Source organism: Xiphophorus maculatus, chromosome 10 (assembly GCF_002775205.1).
Source record: "Xiphophorus maculatus strain JP 163 A chromosome 10, X_maculatus-5.0-male, whole genome shotgun sequence".
In the NCBI taxonomy this organism is placed as follows: domain Eukaryota; kingdom Metazoa; phylum Chordata; class Actinopteri; order Cyprinodontiformes; family Poeciliidae; genus Xiphophorus; species Xiphophorus maculatus.
Genome location: NC_036452.1, coordinates 23,477,425 through 23,500,089, shown reverse-complemented (window position 1 = coordinate 23,500,089; position 22,665 = coordinate 23,477,425). Strand labels below are relative to the sequence as shown.

General features: G+C 38.7%; 2 protein-coding genes across 3 annotated transcripts in view; one reads left to right on the top strand and one right to left on the bottom strand.

The window, feature by feature from the left end:
- Positions 1-905: 905 nt before the first annotated feature.
- On the top strand, positions 906-14,127 carry wipi1 (WD repeat domain, phosphoinositide interacting 1). Its single transcript, XM_005812302.2, has 12 exons — positions 906-1,562; positions 2,889-2,971; positions 4,662-4,831; positions 4,909-5,005; positions 5,823-5,920; positions 6,003-6,095; positions 6,176-6,246; positions 7,210-7,317; positions 9,644-9,808; positions 10,462-10,569; positions 10,670-10,809; positions 11,708-14,127. The coding sequence occupies exons 1-12, from the start codon at positions 1,483-1,485 to the stop codon at positions 11,827-11,829; spliced, it is 1,335 nt and encodes a 444-aa protein (XP_005812359.1). The 5' UTR covers positions 906-1,482; the 3' UTR covers positions 11,830-14,127.
- Positions 2,933-22,665, bottom strand: part of arsg (arylsulfatase G) — a 25,983-nt gene continuing 6,250 nt past the window's right edge. The window contains exons 4-12 of one of the 2 annotated variants that reach the window (XM_023341027.1): positions 22,356-22,470; positions 21,351-21,497; positions 19,748-19,938; positions 19,586-19,666; positions 19,374-19,482; positions 17,082-17,202; positions 16,902-16,992; positions 15,418-15,744; positions 2,933-3,020 (exon numbers count right to left, since the gene is read on the bottom strand). In XM_023341027.1, the coding sequence (XP_023196795.1) occupies positions 15,419-15,744; positions 16,902-16,992; positions 17,082-17,202; positions 19,374-19,482; positions 19,586-19,666; positions 19,748-19,938; positions 21,351-21,497; positions 22,356-22,470 (1,181 nt within the window). In that variant the 3' untranslated portion in view covers positions 2,933-3,020; position 15,418. Of the gene's footprint in view, positions 3,021-14,897; positions 15,745-16,901; positions 16,993-17,081; positions 17,203-19,373; positions 19,483-19,585; positions 19,667-19,747; positions 19,939-21,350; positions 21,498-22,355; positions 22,471-22,665 lie in introns of those variants that run through there. The other variant, XM_023341026.1, reaches the window with a different exon arrangement.

Genomic DNA, 22,665 nt, shown 5'->3' with positions numbered 1-22,665 from the left:
CGGAAATGCTGTAGAACCCTTTAATCTAAAATAGGGGTTATCATGTAGATGTTAAATAAAGTGGCCTAAGAATGGAGCTTTGAGGAACTCCACAATTTATTTTGTTCACCCAGATTTACAATTATGAAATGCCACAAAGAAATCCCTGTCTGCCTAATTAAATCCGAACCAAATTAGATTTGTAGTTTGTTCATAAACTCTCTTTTTCATTATATTTCCCAGAACAGTAGTTTGGAAAAGGCCGGAAACAAACGTTTTACTCTTTACTGTTCCAGGAGCAAATGTGAAAACCCATCGATTTGCTAATTTAGTGACCCATCATGATAACCACTTCCAAGTAAAAACATTTACTACATGTTACTACCTGTTGTGCTCTGTTTTCAGGCTTTTTACAATTATACCAGGTGAATATTATTAGCTGTAGTAAGGAAAGCTTAAAGAGGTATGTATCTATAATATATAATTGCTCTTAAGCCCAGAACCATATATGTATATATGTAACAACCAATAATGAATAATGTATTATTCTAATGAGTTAATCATCTGAAGATAGTGCGATAAGTCGGCAACGTTAAAATATTTTTTTAACAGATGATAATTCAACTTGATAATGGTGTTATTTTAGATTCAGATACAGAAACAACAGTATACATGTCTGTTAGTTTTCTATTACTCTACTACTATTACATAGTAGTAGAGTAACCAGATACATGTACTGTATCTGGTTAACGATCTTTTTTTCTTTCACTGCTATTATTTTGAACACAAGTATGAGTAAATCTAGCACAGGTAAAATCTGCTACGGTAAAATAAATGTTATGTTCCTTCCCCGAGAAAAAAGCCAAACATGACCAAATGACTCCAAACTTCTTTTTTTTTGTTTTTTTTAGCTTTTGCACCTTCTCTGGGTTGTTTTTGTCTCCATGTTTTATCCAATTAAATAACCAAAACAATTCCTCGTGATACGACTGAAAGGTTAGTCGACCAATCAGGCGTTTTATGTCTTCTTAATAGGCAGTTCGTGGTTGATGTTTAGACGATTTATCCAATCATACGTCAGCGCAGAAAATGTTGGCCAATAGCAATGCGAGAAGGAAGGGGGTTGACCTGTTGGAATGAGCCAATCGTTACGCGGCTCAGTGTGACGCATCCTCCCATCAGCTGTTTTTGTTTTTCTCCGAGAACACTGGAAGTTAATAACAGCATAATAACAGGATTCCTGACTGGCTACGGCGAAACATCTCATTCGGGAGGTGACGGCGTTGACCTTTGATCTTGTTTCGGCTCGGCAGAACTCTTCCTCTGGGAAACGAGCGCTTCCCGAACCGCTATCTGAGCCCGGACATTCCTTTCCCTCAAGAGTGCGAGCGTGGCGCTTGGAGTCTGGACGCCGAGGAGGAGCAGCGGGCTCCGGCGGGGATCGGCCCGAGCCAAAGGCCTTCAACCTCGGACAGCGAGACGACAGAGGTTCCGGCTGCTCGGATGGAGACCCAAGAGGCGGTATCGGAGGGCCCCGGACCGCACCGCCACTTCATCTGCGCCTCCTTCAACCAGGACACCACGTAAGCGACCTGCGGGCCGAGCCGAGCCGAGCCGGGCCGAGCCGAGCCGGGCCCAGAGTGAACTCCTTCATCTACCTGGCTGTTGCATAACGATTTCCAGCCGTATTCCCAGATAACGGTTTATTAGTTTTGTTGACATAAACCCAAACAGTGACACAGAGAGCAAACAGAACAAATCTGCAGGTTTTTTTAATCGAAACATCAGAACTTGAAGATAAAGTGGAGGTGAAGTAGGCCACTGTGTTAATCTTCAGGGCCTGTTGCATATCTAAGTAATGAATTTATGATCGAACCACGCTGACCATAACATCAACAATCTGGATTAACAAATTGAGGGACACATATGTGTTAGAAACATGGATAAATATGTTTCTTAAGCATTTTTGCTTTGTTTTTTGAATGTTAATGAAGAAATAAGAGGCAGCCCAGGGTTGTTGAAGTTCTTAAGAATAATTGCACTTCAGCCCAGAACCACTTCAGAGTTCTGGTACTCTTTCCAGTCCAAAAGAAATATACATATATTTTGGATGCCGAGGATTTATTGTTTTTCTCTTTTCTCTCTTTGTACTGAATAGAGCACCAACATATATACAAAAACGCCATGGATCAGCACCATGGTAGGTTTATTATGTCCCTCAATGTGGAGCCAATAGCTCCATGTTTCCCCCCAAAAAATGTACTGTAACTTCCTAAGATTCAAACACTTGAATAAAACAACTCACCTGATGTCATCCTATCCGTTTTATAAAAACTACAATACTTAGAAAAAACAAAGAAGGGAAGAATCGGGACGTCCTTGTCTACTGCAGGCTCTTTTTAAAATAGCTCAGCTTAAACAGTTGAAACCAGAAGATTACTAGATTACTTACAGCAAATAAAAAGACACATGCATATTTTTTTGTATCACTGTCTGAAGTTAAACCAGACCAAACCTCTCTCGATTTAGGTCAGCCAGGATGAGCAAAAATTATTTCTATTTGACAAATTTTAGAAAACGTAGGGAGAACATTTATTTTTACAGATTTTCTGAATTCAGAAGTTTTCATACATTTGGTCAGCAACAGGAACTATTGTGTTCTTTACAGATGAAAGCCTAGTTAAAGAATGATGCTGCCACCACCGTGTTTATCTGTAGGAATGGTGTGATCCATCTTCTTAAAGGTCTCCATTTGTTCTTTTTCGCAAAATAATTCTTTAACGTAACAACCGGGGAGATGGTTATGTTTCATACTGTAGGTTCTTATCAGGAAGTTCCTTCTCTTGATGACAATGTGTGTGTGTGTGACAGTGAGCAGCTCTGCCTGTGTGTGTGTGTTTTGATTTCAGCTCTCTGTCCGTGGGCACGAAGACGGGATACCGGCTCTTCTCCGTCACAGCTGTGGACAAACTGGACTGTATCCATGAGGGAGGTACGGAGCAGGCACTTCCCATGCTAACCTCACCACCAAACAAAAACTCCTGAAACAAAGAGGATTCATTGTTGCAGAAATTCAACTTTGTATTCATATTTATTACAGAAACAGTCTGTTGCTGCATTATTCTGCTAATCAAAGCGCTGCCTAGGTGGTTTTTTGAGCCCTCATCAGACGGGCTGTTTCATGACTTCTCAACCACAGATGTCTCCAGAAGCGACCGTCAATTAATCGCACGACAAATTAAAACCAGCTAATTATTTCCATTTTACATGATTTATTGTTGTTTTTCCTCTTTTCTCTCTTTCTACCTAAAACTGGAAGCCAAAGGTTTTCAGTTTGGTTTTTTGGTCCCTTTTTTTTTTTTTGAAGGAACATTTTGTTTACAGACTTCATAATTCCTTTTATTTGTTGTTTCTTTTGTTTTGCCTTTTCATTTTGGATATTTTAAATGTCTTCCAGTTTCAGTGTTAAATGTTTATTAGAATTTAAATTTTATTGATCTTTGATATTGTGCACTTATTATTATTATTATGCCATTACCATTATGTTACTTGGAAATGGTCTCAAAACAACATTATTGTTTATGACAATATCTGTTATCATGACAGGTCTAATTGTAAAAATGGTGTAAATGCCCCCATCAAATGATGTACAGTAAAAATTACATATTTTAATCGATACTTTTGTTTATTTACAACCACTTTACCAGACAATCAATTGAGGAGAGAAAAGGGAAGGAAAACAATAAGTTAAATAGCAACAATAGGAGCAAATAATTCTTAACAACTAACTAAGCACTAAATCAACTGTTTTGTTTGCAAATGAACTGCATAAATTGTTTCATGTGGATGATTTCTTTTGTTACTGTTCAAACTGAAAATTTGTTAAATTCTGCAATATGTGGCCTAAATTTGTCTTAGTCTCATCATCTGATGAGCATCGATTGCTGCAGGAATCTGTGACACTGGGCAGTTATGGTGGAGTGACTGGTGCTTCAAAATCACCAGGAACAGGAAAAAGTCCCCAGATTTGTTACTTTTAAAAAAACAAAAAAAGTCACCACCCAACAAAGTCAGCAATAAAGTCTCAAAGTTGGATACAGTCCTTTCCCTCGTCCTGACCACAACCCCCCCCCCATCCCCCCTGCCACTCATCCCCACACTTGGCCACGCCTCTCTGTGTCTCTTGGCACCGCCCACTTCGTAAAAGGTTTTCAAAATTTGACTGGGGGCGGAGTTCCCTTGAGATGAGCTAAGACTCTCTAATTTTAATCAAATTTACTCTCTTTTTTTTTTCTAAAAGAAACGTTTAAATCCTAGTTTTTAAAGATGCAGTATGTAACTTTTTTAAAAATAAAAATATTCCAAGTGTATTTGTTAAAACTGTCACCATATTGTTTCAGATAATGAGACAGATAATCTGAGTAGAACAATTTCCTCCCTCAGCTTCTGTTGCCGTCAGAAGAAACACACCACTCCCGAGTCGCCCCGATCAAAAACAACCAATCAGAGACAGGAGGAGGGGCTTAGTGCTGTCAGTCAATTTCATGTCATTGCTGCTAAATGTGTTAATGGGGAAACAACTCAGCCTTACTGGAAACCCTTTTGTCCGCCGTCATCGGTGGCCATGCTAACTAGCTTTAGCATTCACTAGGCTGCTTTCGTCTCCGTTTCCTCTCTCTCAGTGGAGTGCCCAGACGTCTACATCGTGGAGCGACTGTTCTCCAGCAGCCTGGTGGTGGTGGTCAGTCTCTCCATGCCCCGTCGAATGAACGTCTACCACTTCAAGAAGGGGACAGAAATCTGCAACTACAGCTACTCCAACAACATCCTGTCGGTGAAGCTGAACAGACAGGTGAGAACGGAAATGCGGATCTTTCCGGTTGTGTCCGGCTGCGTTGCCATGCTGATCTCCTGGTCTGTCGACTTCAGCGACTCGTGGTGTGCCTGGAGGAGTCCATCTACATCCACAACATCAGAGACATGAAACTCCTCAAGACCCTGCTCAACACGCCGGTCAACCCAACAGGTACACGCCAGCTACCGGGTCATTTAACTGAAAATACTGCAGGAGCAAATGGACCAGAGGCTCAAAATTAGAAACTCCAAACTTGCTTGTGCACATGAAGCAGTTAAAAGAAGATTTATTATGGATAACTAAGCTTTTGTACCATCTCTCTAGCTTCTAATGTATTTATATTAGACAGATATTTAGTGGGTAATCTCTAGTGGGGTGTTTTAAAGTTGGTTCCATCAAAACTAAAGACTCCAATTGGAGTCGATTTTAAATAAAGCATCCAGAAACTGGATTCTCCAGTTTGTCCATTTTCTTTGCATACAAGTGAATGGGAATTGGTTCAGGCGGAACAATTTCTCACAAAATTAGTGTTTTAGCCAGGAGAGCAGCTGCAGCTCACTGTGACATGGTAAGCAAGTCATTTGATGATATGGGTGCAAAAACTCAACGTTCTCAGAGACATCCCTGTTTTGGTTCTTTGAAATACATTACAGAGTTTTCACTTACAACACGGGCATCCAAAGTGGGACACAAGGGCCATTTACAGCCGTTTGGGTGATTCTGTTCAGAATGGAGCAAACCTGCCCTGCAGACATTGACTGTTGATGTAGATGAACACTTTATTTTCAGGGTCAGATTTTCCAAAAAAAAAAAATCTTATTCCAAAATGTTAGGTCCAACACAAAGTTTTTGTTTTCTACTAACAATGTTAATGTTAAACTGGAATTCAACTAACCAGGACAGAAACATAATCCCAATGAAAGAGTTCAAGTTGAAATTTGACTCCACTGGTATAAAACTGTATAATGCTCCCTCTGCTCACCTGTAGGTCTGTGTGCTCTGTCCGTTAACCATGGCAACTCCTACCTGGCTTACCCAGGCAGCGCCACCATTGGAGAGATCACGGTCTATGACGCCAACAACCTGGTGAGGATTGGGTTTGGCGTGGTGAACCCCAGTCTGAGATTGAATGCTTGTCACTAGAAAGCCTTTGTTTTCCCACTGTTAGAGCACGGTGACCCTGATCCAGGCCCACGACAGCCCGCTGGCGGCCCTGACGTTCAACGCCTCCGGCACAAAGCTGGCCAGCGCATCTGAGAAGGCGAGGGCATGAAAACGACAAAACCCTGCTTTTGTTGTTTTCAGTAACAGGGAGCGTGAACTACTTCTTCTTTTCTGTAGGGTACTGTTATCAGAGTTTTCAGCATCCCAGAGGGTCAGAAGTTGTTTGAATTTCGTCGGGGGATGAAAAGGTTTGTGTTTATATGTGGTTTTAATATTCTGTGCTGCTGCGCTTGCGGACTGGGATGTAGAGAATCGTCTTAGTAGTGGAAAAACTACTGGCTCAGAAAAGTACTTTTTGTGGAGTTGGCTTGTAGAGGATGCCAACGGGCTAACAGCACATCAGCACCTGGATGTGTTTCCATTATAAATATACGCAAAATCTTGACAATATTCTGCTAAAATATATAAAAAAACACAATTTTGCAATTGCAGTGTCTCCTTTAAATAAGAAATGGAATTAAAATCACATGTGAATAAGTTGGTTCACGTGATAAGTTGTTACAAAAACACGCCGTGTCATCATCCTCCATAAACTTCCTGTCTGTCTTCTTCTTCTTTGTAGTTTGTGCCAGTGGTAATATCCGGTTGTTGATCATGTGACTCGTGTGATGTGAAAAAGGTGTTTCCATTAGAGATTTGAAAAATAAACCAATTTCGATACGACCCAAAAAAAAACACACACCTCATTCTCATGCCAAAACTTTTTATTTAAAAATGTGAGTTTTCCTGAGGTTGCCGAGTTTCAATTAAGCAAATTTACTTACGAAATGTTAAATTGCGCAATTTTATGGTCAACGGAAACGCAGCTTCTGTCAGGCGAGAGGAATCATGAGTTCCATCTACACTCAGAGGTTGGAATTTTTCAGTTCTTGTTCAAGAACTAGATCGAGTGTGATTCTGTATTTTTTTCCAGTACCATGCTACATGCACCAATGCTTCACAAACTGCTACATCTGTAAATAGTTTTTTTTAAAAAGGAATTTTGAAGTTAGCCTTGGCTAATTATGAACACACTCTCAAATCAAATTTCTTCTCTTTTCCTGAGATGATTTTCTTATTATAAGAACGTTATGTTAGCAACGTATATTCTCTTTTGAAAAATGCACAATTGCATCTTAATTTAGTGTTTTCTCGTTGATGTCCTGTTTCAGATACGTTAGCATCAGCTCTTTGTCGTTCAGCGCAGACGCTCAGTTCCTGTGCGCTTCCAGCAACACTGAGACTGTTCACATCTTCAAACTGGAACAACACAGCCCCAGGTAAACACCATTTCCTTTTATGTTTGAGTCACCGATTAGAAGCTCTGGGTCATAAATGCTTGAACGTCTCAGTCGAGGTCCGCAGGCCTTCGCTAGAGGTAATGTTATTTGTACATCCAGGCTTTCCCTCGTTTATTTAACAACTTCCTGGTCTGGTTTATTTAGAGCAGCTTTAGCCTCTGCTCAGATTCCCTCTTTACAAACCTGCAGAAGATGCTACAAAATATGTAGAGAAACATCAACTTTTACAAGGTCTATATTCACTACTCAACAAGTGTTACATTTATTTAGCGTAGCATAGCTTGGATTTTAGTTAGCCATGAGTTCTGCGGCGGAAAATGTTACTGTCAGATAATATATTCTGATTGTACTAGCAGATAAGACCATTTTTCATCACAATCCCCTCCTTTGATGATAAGAAAATACACAATGTTGCTTTAATCACATCAAATGTTGTTTCATCCCCACAGTTTTTCTGGTTTTTTACATCAGTAAGGATGAACATGGGCTGCTGGGCAAACTTTGGTCTTTTTCTACTCAGAAATTTTTCCATAGCTAGCTTGCTACGCTAGCTTGAGGAGCAAATCAGCTTGCTCAATTTGACTGGCAGCCAATCAGAAAACGAGCATCAAAAATAATATTTAAATCAATCATTTGAACGTATACGTTATATTTTAAAAAGAAAGGACTGAAGAAGAAAAGATTATAATTAAAAAATATTTTCTTTTTTTCCCCTCATCTTCTCTCTAACTTTCTGAGGCTCCCAAATGGACCCCGTACTGATCCACCCAGCGAGCCCTGGACCCCACTTTGAAAAACTGACTGAAAACATTGGAAACATAAAATCATCTGGATAATCAGCCCTGACATAAAGCTTTTCAGTGAGCTGGCTTTAAAGAGACAGACATTTTTAGCGTCACAGTCTAACTGTCAGAAAGCTCTTTAGCTATTTGCAGATTAGAGACACATGCTGTGTATTACAAAACAATACGCAGCATGGAATATCTGCTTCATGTCAGGCACACATTGTACTGAGTACACACCAATCAGGTCCAGCACAAGCCAGCTGTCTGCCCCCATTTTGGCACCTGGCTGCAGTTACAATGCAGACAAACAGACCTTTAACCTACTTCACCTGCTTTCTCCAGGTCGATTCAACATGCCATGCTGACCTAACCAAAGTAACTGTCATGAAATGTGTCAAGAACAGGACATGGAGCATGGACAGAGGTTCAGGCAGCAGAACGGAAAAATACAGCAAAGGAACAAAGAAAAAACCAGGAGCTCAATACAGAGGCAGAGGTGGAACTAAACAGAGGAGATGTGGAACAGCTGTGGCTGGAACAGCAGGGGAGCTGAGGGAGGAAGATTTAACTAAAACTATAGGGTCTACAACCCAAAATGGAAAAGGTCTGATGTCCATCTAAGAGAAATAAATTCAGAATTTAAGAAACAGAACAGAAACAAAGGAATAAACTAATATGGCAACACCTTAGTGACAATAATGAACACAGAGAGATGAACCAAATATTAGCAAGATCGAACAGCACAGAAATGATCAAAACCCCAAAGGAAACTAAAACCCAAACACCCAATGATCATAACGATAACTTCTTATTATGTACATGTGAGAATCTCCAAAATATGACTGTTTTCATAACCTTGTCAGGTTTACTCAAAACAAAATGTTTGTCTGAATATCTGTAAATATGTGACAAAGTATCACAAGTCTTAGTTTTTTTTTAAAGAACTAATTGAAAAATATTGAAATAATCCATAAATCATAAGTCTACATATTGATCCCTGAACCTTTGTCTTTAAAAAACTAAAGGAATAAAACCATAACTACAGTGTAACCGCAGCTATTTTAACTGTTGTGTAAGCTAGCATATATTACCTGACACATTTTCTAAAGATTGGTTTGAACAACTTTTGGGTCATTTATAAAAACTAGAAATAGTGTGGGGGGGAAAGATAATAATAATAATAAAAAATTTAATTAAAAGTGGCTTGACATCATGACATTTCCCAGGTTTTCTACCGATGGCGGACATTTTTCTTTTTCTGGAACGACCCAGTGACAAATTTATTATCAGAGGAAAGCCAACAGAAGTCCTAAAAGTCTTTTATTCATCTCAGTTTTGATAATCGGAGGCTTTCAGTGTTGCAACAACAAATGTAGAATCATGTTTTTGCAGCACTAAAATTAGCTTTCTTTTTAATGTCACTGCTGATTTTGTTGCCACCTACTGGTATGGCCAGTGGTGTAAGGATTTAAAAAAAATGTAATTTAAATATTTATCCTAAACCCTCATGTTCCCTGCAGTCAAGATGAGGAATCTCCAACATGGTCGACATATGTGGGGAAGATGTTCACAGCAGCCAGCACCTACCTACCCACCCATGTGTCTGACATGATGCACCAGGACCGCGCCTTCGCCACCGTACGGCTCAACATGTTCGGCCTGAAGAACATCTGTGCCCTGGCCACGTAAGAAATCAGCACCGCAAAGTTATTTTAGTTTGTTTTTATTTTTATATAAAAGGGTTGTACCTATGACGGCGTATTGGGGTAATTGTAGACAGAGAAAAAAGGAATAGTACATTTCTGCCAAAAAATGTTCTGGAAAAACAGGAAAGTTCTGTGAGCACAAAAAGTCAAACGATCTCGAATTTTAAAACTCAGAAGTTTCCAAGTTTTTTAGAGAAAAGTTCTGAAATTGATCTAAACATTTTTTAGTCTTTATTGGTAGAAAATTTACTTCCCTTTTTTTCTATGTGCAATGGCCCTAATGCATTCATTTCTGACCTCAGGAAGGAGACATTTTTCAAGTTTTGAAATTTTCAATAGTCAAAAGTATTCTTTTTAACGACCTCAGAAAACTTCCAGGTTTTTTCCAGAAAATTCTAGAGATTAACCTAAAAATTTTGATTTTTTTTTGTTTGGGTTTTTTTTTTTTTTTTGCACATTTTTGACTATTTATGAAAAAAATTCTAAAATTTTCAGGAAAAAAAATTCTAATATTTCTGGAAAATATTTGAATAAAAAAAAATGGTCAGAAATGTACTCCTCCTTTTTTTCCATCCACAGTACGCAGTCGAATGTAGCTAAATCGATCAGTTTACACTTCATCTTTGTTTCAGGATTCAGAAGCTTCCACGGCTGCTAGTTGCATCCTCAGAGGGTTACCTCTATGTCTACAATGTAGATCCGCAGGACGGAGGCGAGTGTGTCCTTGTTCAAAAACACAGGTGTGTTCATGTTACCAGAAATATTTACGCTGTCAAAACGACTAAAAAATTGATACAATGTTCATGTTTCCATGTTGTCCCCTCTGCTCTGCTCCTTCAGACTCTTTGAATCAGGAGAGGAGCAGGAGGAGGAGAAGGAAGAGGAGAACCAAGAGGACGGCCCCCAGCAACCAGCCAGCCAATCATACGCTGCCACTGTGGCTCTTCCTTCCACGCCTCCTTCCTCCACCACACTCATGGGTAACTTGTTGTTGAGTTAGAAATGTCTTTCAATACTAAATATGTGTAATCCATTTTTTATTTGTTTACAGGGTTTTTTCCATGTTTTAAGAAAGTGTGGTAGTGGCAGACATTTACTGTGTTTTAAAACCTCTTACAATGTTTCTACAGTTTGAAACACATTTTAGAGTTAGAGTTTGAATTCTAATGGCAATACCTTACAGGACCAAAGTGGAATTTTATGCAAAGATTTGTTGGGATTTTTAAAAAAAGTTGATTTTATATATATATATATATATATATATATATATATATATATATATATATATATATATATATTCCTCATATATATATATATATATATATATTAGCATGAAATATCTACAGTGGATATGAGAGAATAAAACCTAAACTGGGAAGATTATTAGATGTGCAGACGGGCAAAATAAAAGAGCCAAACTCATTAGGGGTGCACCAATAAATCGTCCCCAATTTCCTTTACTTTTGGGAGATCAGTGATTGGATGATACTTAAATGTGAAGCCAATATTATCGACCGATTTCATCTTCCTTAGCAAAGGTCTAAAAATCGGCCACTGTCCACTTTCTCCCACTTTCATGTCAGTCAAACCACTGCCCAGAGGTTTGACTGACATGTGCCTCATCAGGTCATGTCTGCATGTTTGCAGCTAACAATAGTCCCCCCTCTGTCAACAACTCAGCGACTTTCTTAATATATTTAGCAACATTTCAGCCAAAAACATTGGTATCGGCCAAAATCGGCAGGTCAGGCTTTTTAAAGATTAGAAATTGGCGATCGTCCAGAAAACTGCAATTGGTGCACCCCTATAATTTCAGAGTTTTTTTTCCTTTGGATTGTTGATCAGAAAACACCTCTTTCTTCTCTCTCTCCCTCCCAGGCTACTCTGAAGACGGCGGAGCCCAGAGAGGGGAAGTCATCCCTGAGCATGAATTTGCAGAGAGCCCAATCTGTCTGGATGACGAGAACGAGTTTCCTCCAGTCGGCAACCAGAGTAATTAATCCACCGTTTCTCCAACATCCCCACCATTCTCCCGCACAAAAGAAAAAAGATTTACAGAACATCTACAGTAGTAGTTCAAACAGAAAGAATGGTCTGATGACTAGAGACTCTGCAACCTTCCTCAAAGTTCACCGTTGACCTTGGATACTATGTTAGAGGATTACTTTGTGCTTGTTCCTGTGTTCATCTCATTCTGTAAGAAAGAAGCACTAGAACATCTCTCATTAGGAAAACACCTCCTGATTTCTGTTTTTTCAATCAGTACAATGCCATAACCAGCAGTGTTAAATATTTGTGAACAGTAAGAGACCTTGACAGAGAAGTAACATTATCATTGTAGCTAATTCCGTTGAAGAATGCAGATAGTCTCATTAAGAACCTTAGCGATTGTTTCCCCCATTTTAATTTCAATGTTTTTTCTCTGAATATTGCACTTTATTCTTAACTCAGAGGTTACACTTTAAGAAAAATAGTCCGATATTTCATGTGTTCTTCAGGAGGGATGCTGGAAGTTTGTATTTAGTATTAAGTGTAGCCCTTTTTATGCAGCTTTAACTCTAACAAAAATCATGTGGTGACTGTTTACCAGTGCTGCATGTCACTTTAAACCTGAAGGCATAAAAAGATTTTGAGCAGACTTTACGGTGCCTGACTCTGGCAGTGTTCAGGTGAGAGGTTGGGTTTGACTCATTCACACCTCTTGAACTTTTTCACATTTTGTCATTTTACAGATGTAACTCGTGAATATGCTTTGATATAAACAGTGGGGTGTCCAGAGAGCAGGTTTCCTGGTGAAGAAAAACTCAGGATGCTGCTGCCACCACCATGTTTCACAGTGTGTGTGGTATGCTTAAGACTAGTTGGCGTCACACACGTCTGCACCGTGTCCCCTGCAGGGCTTGTGGTAAACAGTGACTTGGACTATCGGTGGACTTCAGCTATTTGTTTTTTATTCTTTGTAGTTGTAACTGAAATATGTTTAATTACATTACTGCTGACCCATCTGAGCTACTCTTGTCAGATTTTATCTCTAGAAAAAATGTGTCATTTCCTCATCTCTTCACAACTATTCCCTACATGTAGTCACTCTATTCCAGTGGTGGCCACACTTTTGCTAATGTGCTAATGGTTTAGCTAATTTTCCACTGTGCTTTAGCACTGAATGAATGCTAACTTTGAGTATGTTTAGCGCACCTAGCTTCCCCTAAACTGCAATAACAACTCTGACCCTGTGTAGGGCAATTTACTATGATGTAACGTGTCATGGTGGGTATCAACATGGTGGAAGCTAGCTCGCTCTATAGCGTTAGCTTCTGCTAAATACCATGTTGGTATAGCGCTTCAGCCTTAGTGTTGATGCTTTAGGGTTAGCACAGCTAACGTTTTAGCTAGCGGCGCCCACCACTGCTCTTTTCCTTTAAACACATTGAAGTGACAAAATGTAATTTCAAGGGGTGTGAATAGTTTTGCGAGGCGCCGTAACTGTGTTGTAGTAATTAAAAACAGCTGAGCCTGACATGCCACATTTGTTTAAGATTCGAATTGTGAAAGCATGTGCAAAGTCCATCTGTGACGTCACACTGGGCCGGTTCTTTTAAAGCTCAGGACAACAAGAGCATTTCCTGATACGAATTATCTGAAGTCTTTCCTACAACCTGCAACCATACACTGATCTTTTCTTTCTTTTTTTTTTTAATCAGCGTTAGACCCTTTAAGTATATGTGATGGAAAATTACAATCGGAACTTTTTTAAAGTTATTAAATGTTGCCTCGAAACAGAGAAGTAGTAGTCTAAAGAAGGAAAGAATATTGTGTAATACACTATTTCCATCATTACACATGCCGTATGTATTACTTGCAGCTGTGATTCTAATCATGGTAGCAACAGAGGAGACCAGAGACCTGATAGTAAATGTGGAAGAGTTAACTCTGAGGAGCTAGTGACCAGATGAACGGGGCAAAGCTACACGTCTTTGACTTTCAGTGATAGCATTCAAACCTTTTTAATGAGAAGATGTTCAGACGTAACTCAGTTATTTTTACATTGATGTATTAAACATTCTTTTGCAAAAGCATTATTACACATCAGCACATAGGCTTACCATACCTAATGTATGTTAAGAATTTTTACTGTATGTATAATGTGTAAATATTGAATTTCTATATAATACAAGTGTACTAGGTAGCCTGTTAATTAAACGTGACTTGCCAAAAGATGGCGCTGTTAGGACACTCTGAGCTGTTCAGTTCAGGACATTTTACCCAGCGACCCATTAAAGCTCAAAGTGACTCAACTTCATAAACTCCCTGTGTCTGTTTAAGTTCTGCGCATTTGACAACTGAAATCATTTAGCGTAGAAAATAACAAGTGATCATTAAATGTGTTTTACTTATAAGTGGATTGTGCTTCCTGTTAGGCATTTTTTGGGACTAGTGCAGGAGTCTGACCTTTATGACACGGAGAACCTTTTTTGGCCTTTGGCCCAGCTAAATATATATATTTTTAGGGCTACAAAAGCTACATAAAACACGTTAGCTTATTTAGCTTAGCTTATTTAGACTGTTTATGTTAGGGTTTAAATATTAGCAGTTATCTAACATTTTTATACAAAAAGAATGTACACAGTTTTTCAGTGGAATGTCAAATTTTTAATAGAATTTTTTTTTTTAAAAAGCACAAACTTTGCAACCAAATGAGAAAAAACATAATAAAAAAGAATATTCCTTAGACTATTAGTGTTATTATTTGTGAACATGCTTTGCATATACCGCTCTGGAAAAAATGAAGAGACCACTTAAAATGAACAGTTTCCCTGATTTGACTTTTTATATTTATATGTTTTGAGTAAAATGAACATTGTTCTTTTATTCTATGAACTGCTGATAACACGTCTCTGAAATCCCAAGCAAAAATTTAGTATTTATTTTCAGAAAATCAGAAATGGTCAAAATAACAAAAAAGATGCAGTGCTTTCAGACCTCAAATAATGCAGAGAAAACAAGTTCATATTCATTTAGAACCAACAACAATAATGTTTTAACTCAGGAAGAGTTCAGAAATCAATATGTTGTGTAATAACCAGGAGGTTTTGAATGGGGTTCAGTGCAGTGACCTCTTCATGTTTTCCAGAGCTGTATTGCATGAAAACAGCTAGCATTTTAAAAGACTACATCTTTAGTGTTTTTGATAGAAGTTAAGAGTCACATGGCTGCAGACTGACCAGTTCAGGACTGGTCAGTCTCAGGGTTCAGAAGGCAACATGCAACAAAGGTCTCAGGGTTGGAACTGAAGCCTGGATGACCAGTCACCTCTACAGATGAAACATGCTGCTGATTAACAGGAACTTTGTTCACAGATCAACAAAATGACACTTAAATGACACACTGTCTGATGGCTGCAGATGTATTATGGATTTTTTTTAAAGTATCGATCTAAAACAGAACTGGATTTAGATAAACAATCAGATTTCAGCTGCTGGTATTTCTTGTTTGCACATCTGCTGCATCTGGACATTGAACCTTTTAATCAACTCTTTCTGCACACTAACTGTTGCGAATGAGACGCTTTTGCGCTTTTGTTCGCCTACCTCATGGCCCGTTCCTTGTGCCTGTTATTAATGTTTCTTCCGGGCCTCTGCACACGGTGTGGCATCGACACACGGCCTGTCTCCGATCACAGCACGGCGCCGCTGATTCATCTTGGCTGTAGTCCGCTGTGGACACCGATCCATCAGTGGCGATGTCCCACAGGAGTTCCTCTCTTTTGCGGGCTACCCTCTCTGCAATCGCCCTGTACTCAGCTGTGGCGAACTGCAGGGGTGTTTCCTCGGCTTCTTCACGATCCAAGTCAAATATCAGAGGTGGATCGTGGAGCTGCTCCTGGCCAGTGCTGCCGCTGCAAGCTGCTGCTCCACCTGCCAAAATGAAATCCGTTTCAGTTTTAAATCCTTCCACAAAAGTGAAATGTTCAAATGAACCTTATGTTATTTTGAACTCTTCTTTGTTGTGTAACTTTCACGTCATAAGGCAGACAAACTTGACAGACAAAATGTTTCTGAAACTCTGTCAAGTTTTGGTTAGGTTTAGGGTCTATAGAAATGAATAGAAGTCAGTGGAAAATCCCTGCAAAGACTGAGAAACAAACGTGTGTGTGTTTAACTAGGTTGGTTTGCTGGGTTGAGATGAGGTCCATTGCAGCAACTTCATATTAAATTTGCTGGTTGTATGAAGTAGTGCATTGCACAAAATCCACCAGACACCACAACTGATTCGGGCCCTTCCTTATTGTTCCTCCAACTCAGCCACATATAGAACTGTAACCATGGGTGGACAGGAGAGAATTCACAGTAAATTCTGGCTATAGGACCCAATAAATAAGCTGTTAGTTGTCAACTAATTTAGTAATCAATTAATCAATAACTGGGGAATAGAGACTCAATAAAGGCCAACTACTAAAAAACAACACAATCAAATGAGGTAATTTAACCAAAACTGTAACAAAAATATACATTTGGCATCTAAAATAAAAAAATAAAAACTTTCTGTCTGTAAATATGTTCTACATAGAACTCCTCTAGTGGCAGATTTAGCTTCACCTGATTCAAATCCTGGAAATAATAAATATCCTATGAGCACCTTTGCTAACAAATGATTAACCCATTAATCATAAAATAATTACCAGATCGTCTTTACACCATATTTATGTTTAGTCCAGCAGAAAGCACTGAGCTTTTCACATGTTAATGTTAGGAGGATTTTTCAGCTGCAGATGCATCTTTTGCTACAAATGATCAAGTAAAGGAAAGGAACTAAAGGAATGCTGCCACTGCTTTTTAAGAAATAAAAAGTTTACGCTCCTATTTAAAAAAGGATTTGCATTATTTGTTTATTGACATATATTAATATATTTCTAATATTGCATTAAAGTGAAAAATTTTTGTATCCGATTAATAAAAGAATGGTCACAATAATTGATACAGATTGATGGACAATTAAAATAATAGTTAGCTGCTACTTGTATGATATTTCCACTCTGATACAAATGCATGGACATAGCAGCATATATTTCTACCTGTGATGTAGAAAGCTTTGTGTTTTCCGGCTCGAACTGTTTGCAAGTCCCCGAACTTTCCTGCAGCGCCACTGTTGGGGTGGAAGAGGAACTGCAACAGCAGAACACAGGACAGACCCATTTTACAAAGCAAAGCAACACAGCAAAGCAACACTTCCACCTGTTTGTAGCAGTTGTGACCTCGTGACCAGACTTTTCGCCGCGCAGCAGAACGCCGCTGGCATCGATTCCATCGTAACGCCTGTCTGCAGGGGGCGCTACGCCTGCCAGAGACAGAACTGTTGGAAAGATGTCCATACCACTGTACGATGAAAAATGAAGCAAGAATGCAAGTTATGAAATTATAATTCAAAACAGTTCAGCTCTTTTTAATTATGTAGGAACAATTTACAAACACTTTCCGAACAGAGCTAATGTATGGGTGCATATTGGAAAGTTAGAATATAACTGAACATTTGAGCATTGTATGAGTTTCACTTTTTCAATTAATTTACTGAAATGGGTAAATATTTTACAATGGCATTGTAATTACTTAATTTTAATACTGCACAAATGTGAAGGTTTCATGTACTGAGCAGAGATCAGAATCAGACAATATTCCCTGATTGGCTCTGATCAGAAATTCCCAGATCAAACACTGGAGCAAATGTTCTCTTTTCTGTTCATTAAATGCATACAAACTAAGAAATATCGACTATTAATGCATTAACCAACAGGAAGTACTTAATAACTTTAATATTTGCTTCCTTAAACATGCATTGCCAGTGGGGTTTTTGCAATTAGAAATTACAAGTTTAAATAGTTTTTTTGTTTGTTTTGTTGTAATCCATAATGTGCCACATTTCTTAAGGTTATTATGTGCTGTTTAAATGTTTTTGACCATGAATTTCATTAGTTCTTAATGAGTCTTCCTTTAACTAATTTTTACGTTCCCATAGAAACTGGGTTTTAAATTTGGAACTGTATCATGGTAATGAATATATTCAGTCAAATACAAGCTTAAGGGATATACAGTCATATCAGTAAATTAGAATATTATTGGAAAGTTAATTAATTTCAGTGCCTCTATCACTAACTGGAATTCATTATATATGTTATATATTCAACCCAGACTGATGTTTTCAAGCCTTTATTTCTGTTAATTACGACAATATTCTGCTTACAGTTCACAAAAACACAACACTTAAGATTTGCATATTACATCAGGCCAATAAAAACAACTTAATACAGAACTATGGGCTTAATGAAAAGTATGTTTTTTAGAAGCTTAAAGGGTGCTATCAAAAGTTACTTTTAATCTGACAAACAATCTTCACTGAAAAACAGATTCTATTTTTTTTTAAATATACAGTAAGTGTGTTTTCTGCTACATAAATAGAGATTATCTTCTAAGTTATTTTACTGTTGGACCTGAAATACAGCAGCTGCTTTTATCAAAGAACTATTTTTGGTTTTCTCTTTTACGCGTTATAGTCATTAAAAAGAAAATCAGAAATGGTCAGAAACAAAATCCTCAAGTCAGCCTGATTGATGTATTTGTGTCTGAAACTTGCATGATCTCTGGTAATTGCTTACAAAAGCCTTTCACACCCTGAAATCTTTGGATTCCTGGTAGTTTCCCCAGAGACCCTGTACAGAGGATGGATGACTGAAAAAGCATAAAGCGATGTCAGACATTTGAGTAAAGCAGACGGATAATTTCTCTATTTTTAGGCAGAAATTATTTTGCGCTACTCATTGGTTCAGGAGTTCATGATGACGCTTACTTAATCACTACAGACCTGTGGAGTGAGCTTCATGGCCTTAGGGCTTCAATTCAGGTTATGAGTTGACAAGCACTGCTCCATAAATAATCAGCTTGTAAAACTTACAAAAGTAGACTTAAATATATCCTTCATAGCAAGTCAAGATAATATATGTTGCTCCCTTGTAGGCCTGTCACACTAACAAATATATTAATCACATGATAAATTAAAATAAATTTCAGTCTCTATCTACCAAAAACTGGATGATAAAAAAGTCTTCAGTCTGGTACTTGGGTTTCAACTAACCCCTTTTTGTTGAAGGACAATTAATTCTGTTTACAGAGTCTTCATAATTCATTTTATTTGTTGTTGTTTCTGTTTGGATACTTAAAATGTCTTCCAGTTTCAGTGTTAAATGTTCATTAGAATTTAAAGTTTATTGGTCTTTGAGAATGTGTTCTTGCATTATTATGCTATTGCCATTATATTACTTGAAAATAGTCTCAAAACAACAATATATTATATATATATATATATTACTTATTATTTATGGCAATAACTTCTGGGACCATTTATTGTACAGCAAAACTTGTCATGGTGACAGGCCTACTCCCTTCAACGTTCAGACCTGGATCATCTTCGTCTCCCTAACATTCTGGTGTAGTCAGCGAGGAAAAGTGCTGCAGGTGTTTGACTTGGTTGATGTAAATGGTGAAACGGGGCTTGCCTGAGCAGCGCTGAGCTGGTGGTGTTTGCAGGGATCCTGCCTGGCCAGTACACCACAGTTGGCACCCTGTGACCGCCCTCCCATGTAGTCCGCTTAGCTGATCCGCCGCCTAGCATGCAGAAACAAATGTTCACCTTATAAGGAGTCAAGAGTTAACCGTGAAGCCTTGTGAGGGATTTCAGTGAGCCGATCTCAATTTCAGTTTGTTACACCTTTGCTGGTCTGCCATTTTCCAGTGAAAGGCCCAACGCTCCCTGCAAACTGGCACTTTTCTTCCCACGGGCCGTTGTCACCTAAAGCACACAGACACTTTGCTGACTCCATCACACGATGTTCTGATTTGTCACACAAGGGCAGATGTGAAACAGTCCTACCAGTGAACCAGATTAGAGTATTCCCTCTATCCGTCTCATCGGCGGCAGCCTTTAATGCCCCGACCAGACCGTCCAGTTCCCGCAGGCTGGCGGCGTACACCTCGTCGCCTGAAGGCTCTGCCACCGCGGGGGCGAGAGGGACGTGCATGTGAGCCGACGCCACCAGGAGGAGATACGGCTGTGCTCGGGCCCTGGAACCACAGGACAATTCTGTTTCACTAAACATGTGATGGGTAAAGATTTTTGAAAAACATTAAAAAAAAAACATCATCTCCTCATGAGGAAGAGTCACGATAAAGCGACATGACCTAACATGTCAACATGACCTATTGATTTACTTTAAGCTACGTGGTGTAACAGCATTCAGTCAGTTTGGTGAGATTATAACATGTTCTAATTAGAAAATGTTTACATATTTGGCACAAAATGGCTTTATGAACTGTTTAGTAGGATTGCAGTTTGGTTTACTTGGTTTTTGGTGAGATAATGAATTATTAGATATGTATGTAATTAATTATTACAATGACTTTTCACCTATTCATGATCTGTTAAATTGTAGTATTTAACTAGAACCAAACTGTCCGTGGACTACAAGTGGAAATGAGCATTTTTTGCTGTAACCCAGCTTTGTTGCAGCAAAGCTGGGTTACAGCCGGTACCATGCATCTCTCCTTTTAAAAGGTTAATAAATTGTTGTACATTATCTCTGTGTGAAATAAATAAACCGTAACAGTACAAGGGTATGAATACTTTTTCATAGGCATTGTGTGTCTGTCAATGATGGAAACAAATATGGTTAAGATTAGAATGAATAACATGTAGCTTAATGTGTAGCTTTTTGCTTTCCAGCTACTCAAAGCTGTGGCATTGACTGAAAAGTGCAGAGTTGGTTCACATGACCCCCTGGTGCAGCATGGGGTCATGCTGCCTTTTAATCAACAGCTGGAAGCAGCAGGGTTCACCGCCCTCCTCCTCATACACTTCAAGCATGCACACACACCAGGAGTGTGTTATTGGTACAACTACTGTGCAAATATGCTCTAATAAAAACACTCGAGACAACAGCAAATAGCTAACGGCTAACAACTAATTCTGCTGGATGGGTCTTTGATTTTCTGACAGGTTACTGTCACAACACAAACATCAAATCAAAAAGTCAAAAGTAGTTCATTAACTGCTGGGTAAAGATGATGGTGTGATGTGTTTGGTGAATGTTGATTTGAAAAAGTTAGGAGCAAAACTGATTAACTTTATTCTGGTATTATTACAATTTTTGTTACAAATTTTCTCTGGTAATATGACTTAATTTTGGAAATAAAAAAAACATTTTATTCTTAACCTGACCCTAATGCTCTGCTGTAAACAGCTCAAATTTAAATTAATCCCTTCTTTTGTGAACAAATTTTCAGTAAATTTCACAGCTTTTGTGTGCCTCCCACTTTTCTGTTAGCTGTAAATTGTGTACTGGTCTGTATTGTCACAACTTATAAAAATCAATAAGAATGTCCTTTGCACAAACAGCAAGCGGATGTTATGAGTTATCCAAATGTTTGGTCTGGCAGAGATCAACAACTTGATCAATTCTGTGTTCACTGTGTTGCACCTTGCACTTTGTATAATCCTGAGAGCAGCAGATCTGTACTTCTCTGTTAGCGCCCAGAGGTTCAGCGGCTGCTCCACAATGGAGCTGTTTTCAACCAGAGGAAGTCCCACCTTGGAATAACAGCCACCGTGAAAACTCCTCCTCTGTCTACAACAGGAAGACACAATAACGTATGAGGGTCTGCAAACGTAGAGTTGTGGCATGATAGGAAATTAATTTTAAATAAAAAGTAGCTTGATTTTTCACACAAATAATTACAATAGTTTGAAGGGGCAGCATTATGTGTTTTCCAGGCACATAGTGCCATTCTATAGCACAATCAAATAACTGTTACCTTAAGTTGTTAGAAAAATGTTGTACATGTCAAATATGACTTAGAAGAAGCGTGACTTTGTAATTTAATACCTTGAAATTGGGCATCTGTCACTTTAAAAACTCCTATGATCACAAAAGCGCTGCTCTATTAACAATTTAACAATGTTTTTGCAGCGCTGTACTGAGAAGTAGCTCCTATAATGAGCTCTGCAGAAGCCCAGTTCCACCAGGTGTTTGCTAATTGCTGTTGGCTAGTCTGAAGGAGCTGAGTAGGGGAGTTCTGGGGGAGGACTGGTCTGTGAAGTGGAAGCTTGGAAATTGCAGCCCAGATGAGGACTTTTGTCCTCAAAGACCACGCTAGGTCCACCCAGACATCTTACAGAGCTGAAGGGTTGCCATGGAGATTAAAGCTTTTCTCAACCATGCATGAAAGAATCAAGGCAACACTCCAGGTATGTTTTTGATAAGCAAACCACATTATAACATGATGTAAACCTAAAAAAAAAAAATACATTTTGCAAAACAATGTCCCTTTAATATTCTCCTTTGCATGCCTTTTCACCAAAAGCTTCACACACCAAATTTACGCGAAGCGTAAACTACTATTCTTTGAAATGTCCAATATTGCGACTGTGCGAGAAACAGATGCTAAAGTAAAACATAAAACAAACAGACAAAAAACAGCCACACCTGATCACTTGAGGTTCTGATGAAACACAAGGGAGACACAGGGGTAGATCATATCCTGGTGTATCAGTACAGCCCATGTCATTACTGTAGGGAATGCCGAAGTAATAATCGAATCCTGTTCACAAAACAAGAACAACTAGTCGGTTGTGGTTCACCATTGCTAAAACAATCTGCCATAAATGGTTATAAGCTGGTTCTGTTGGAGATTTCTTCCTGTCAACTTGGAGTTTTTCCTCTCCACTGTCGCTACATGCAGGCTCAGTATGAAGGATTGTTGTAAAGTCAACAACACATGCTGGTCCAGGAGGAG

What these genes read in the sequence shown, in the direction of transcription:
- wipi1 (XM_005812302.2), top strand. Translation starts at nt 1,483, where the DNA reads ATGGAGACCCAAGAGGCGGTATCGGAGGGCCCCGGACCGCACCGCCAC. An exon ending in GGACTGTATCCATGAGGGAG is followed by an intron (nt 2,972 to 4,661) that starts GTACGGAGCAGG and finishes CCTCTCTCTCAG; the next exon opens with TGGAGTGCCCAGACGTCTAC. An exon ending in GTCCTTGTTCAAAAACACAG is followed by an intron (nt 10,570 to 10,669) that starts GTGTGTTCATGT and finishes CTGCTCCTTCAG; the next exon opens with ACTCTTTGAATCAGGAGAGG.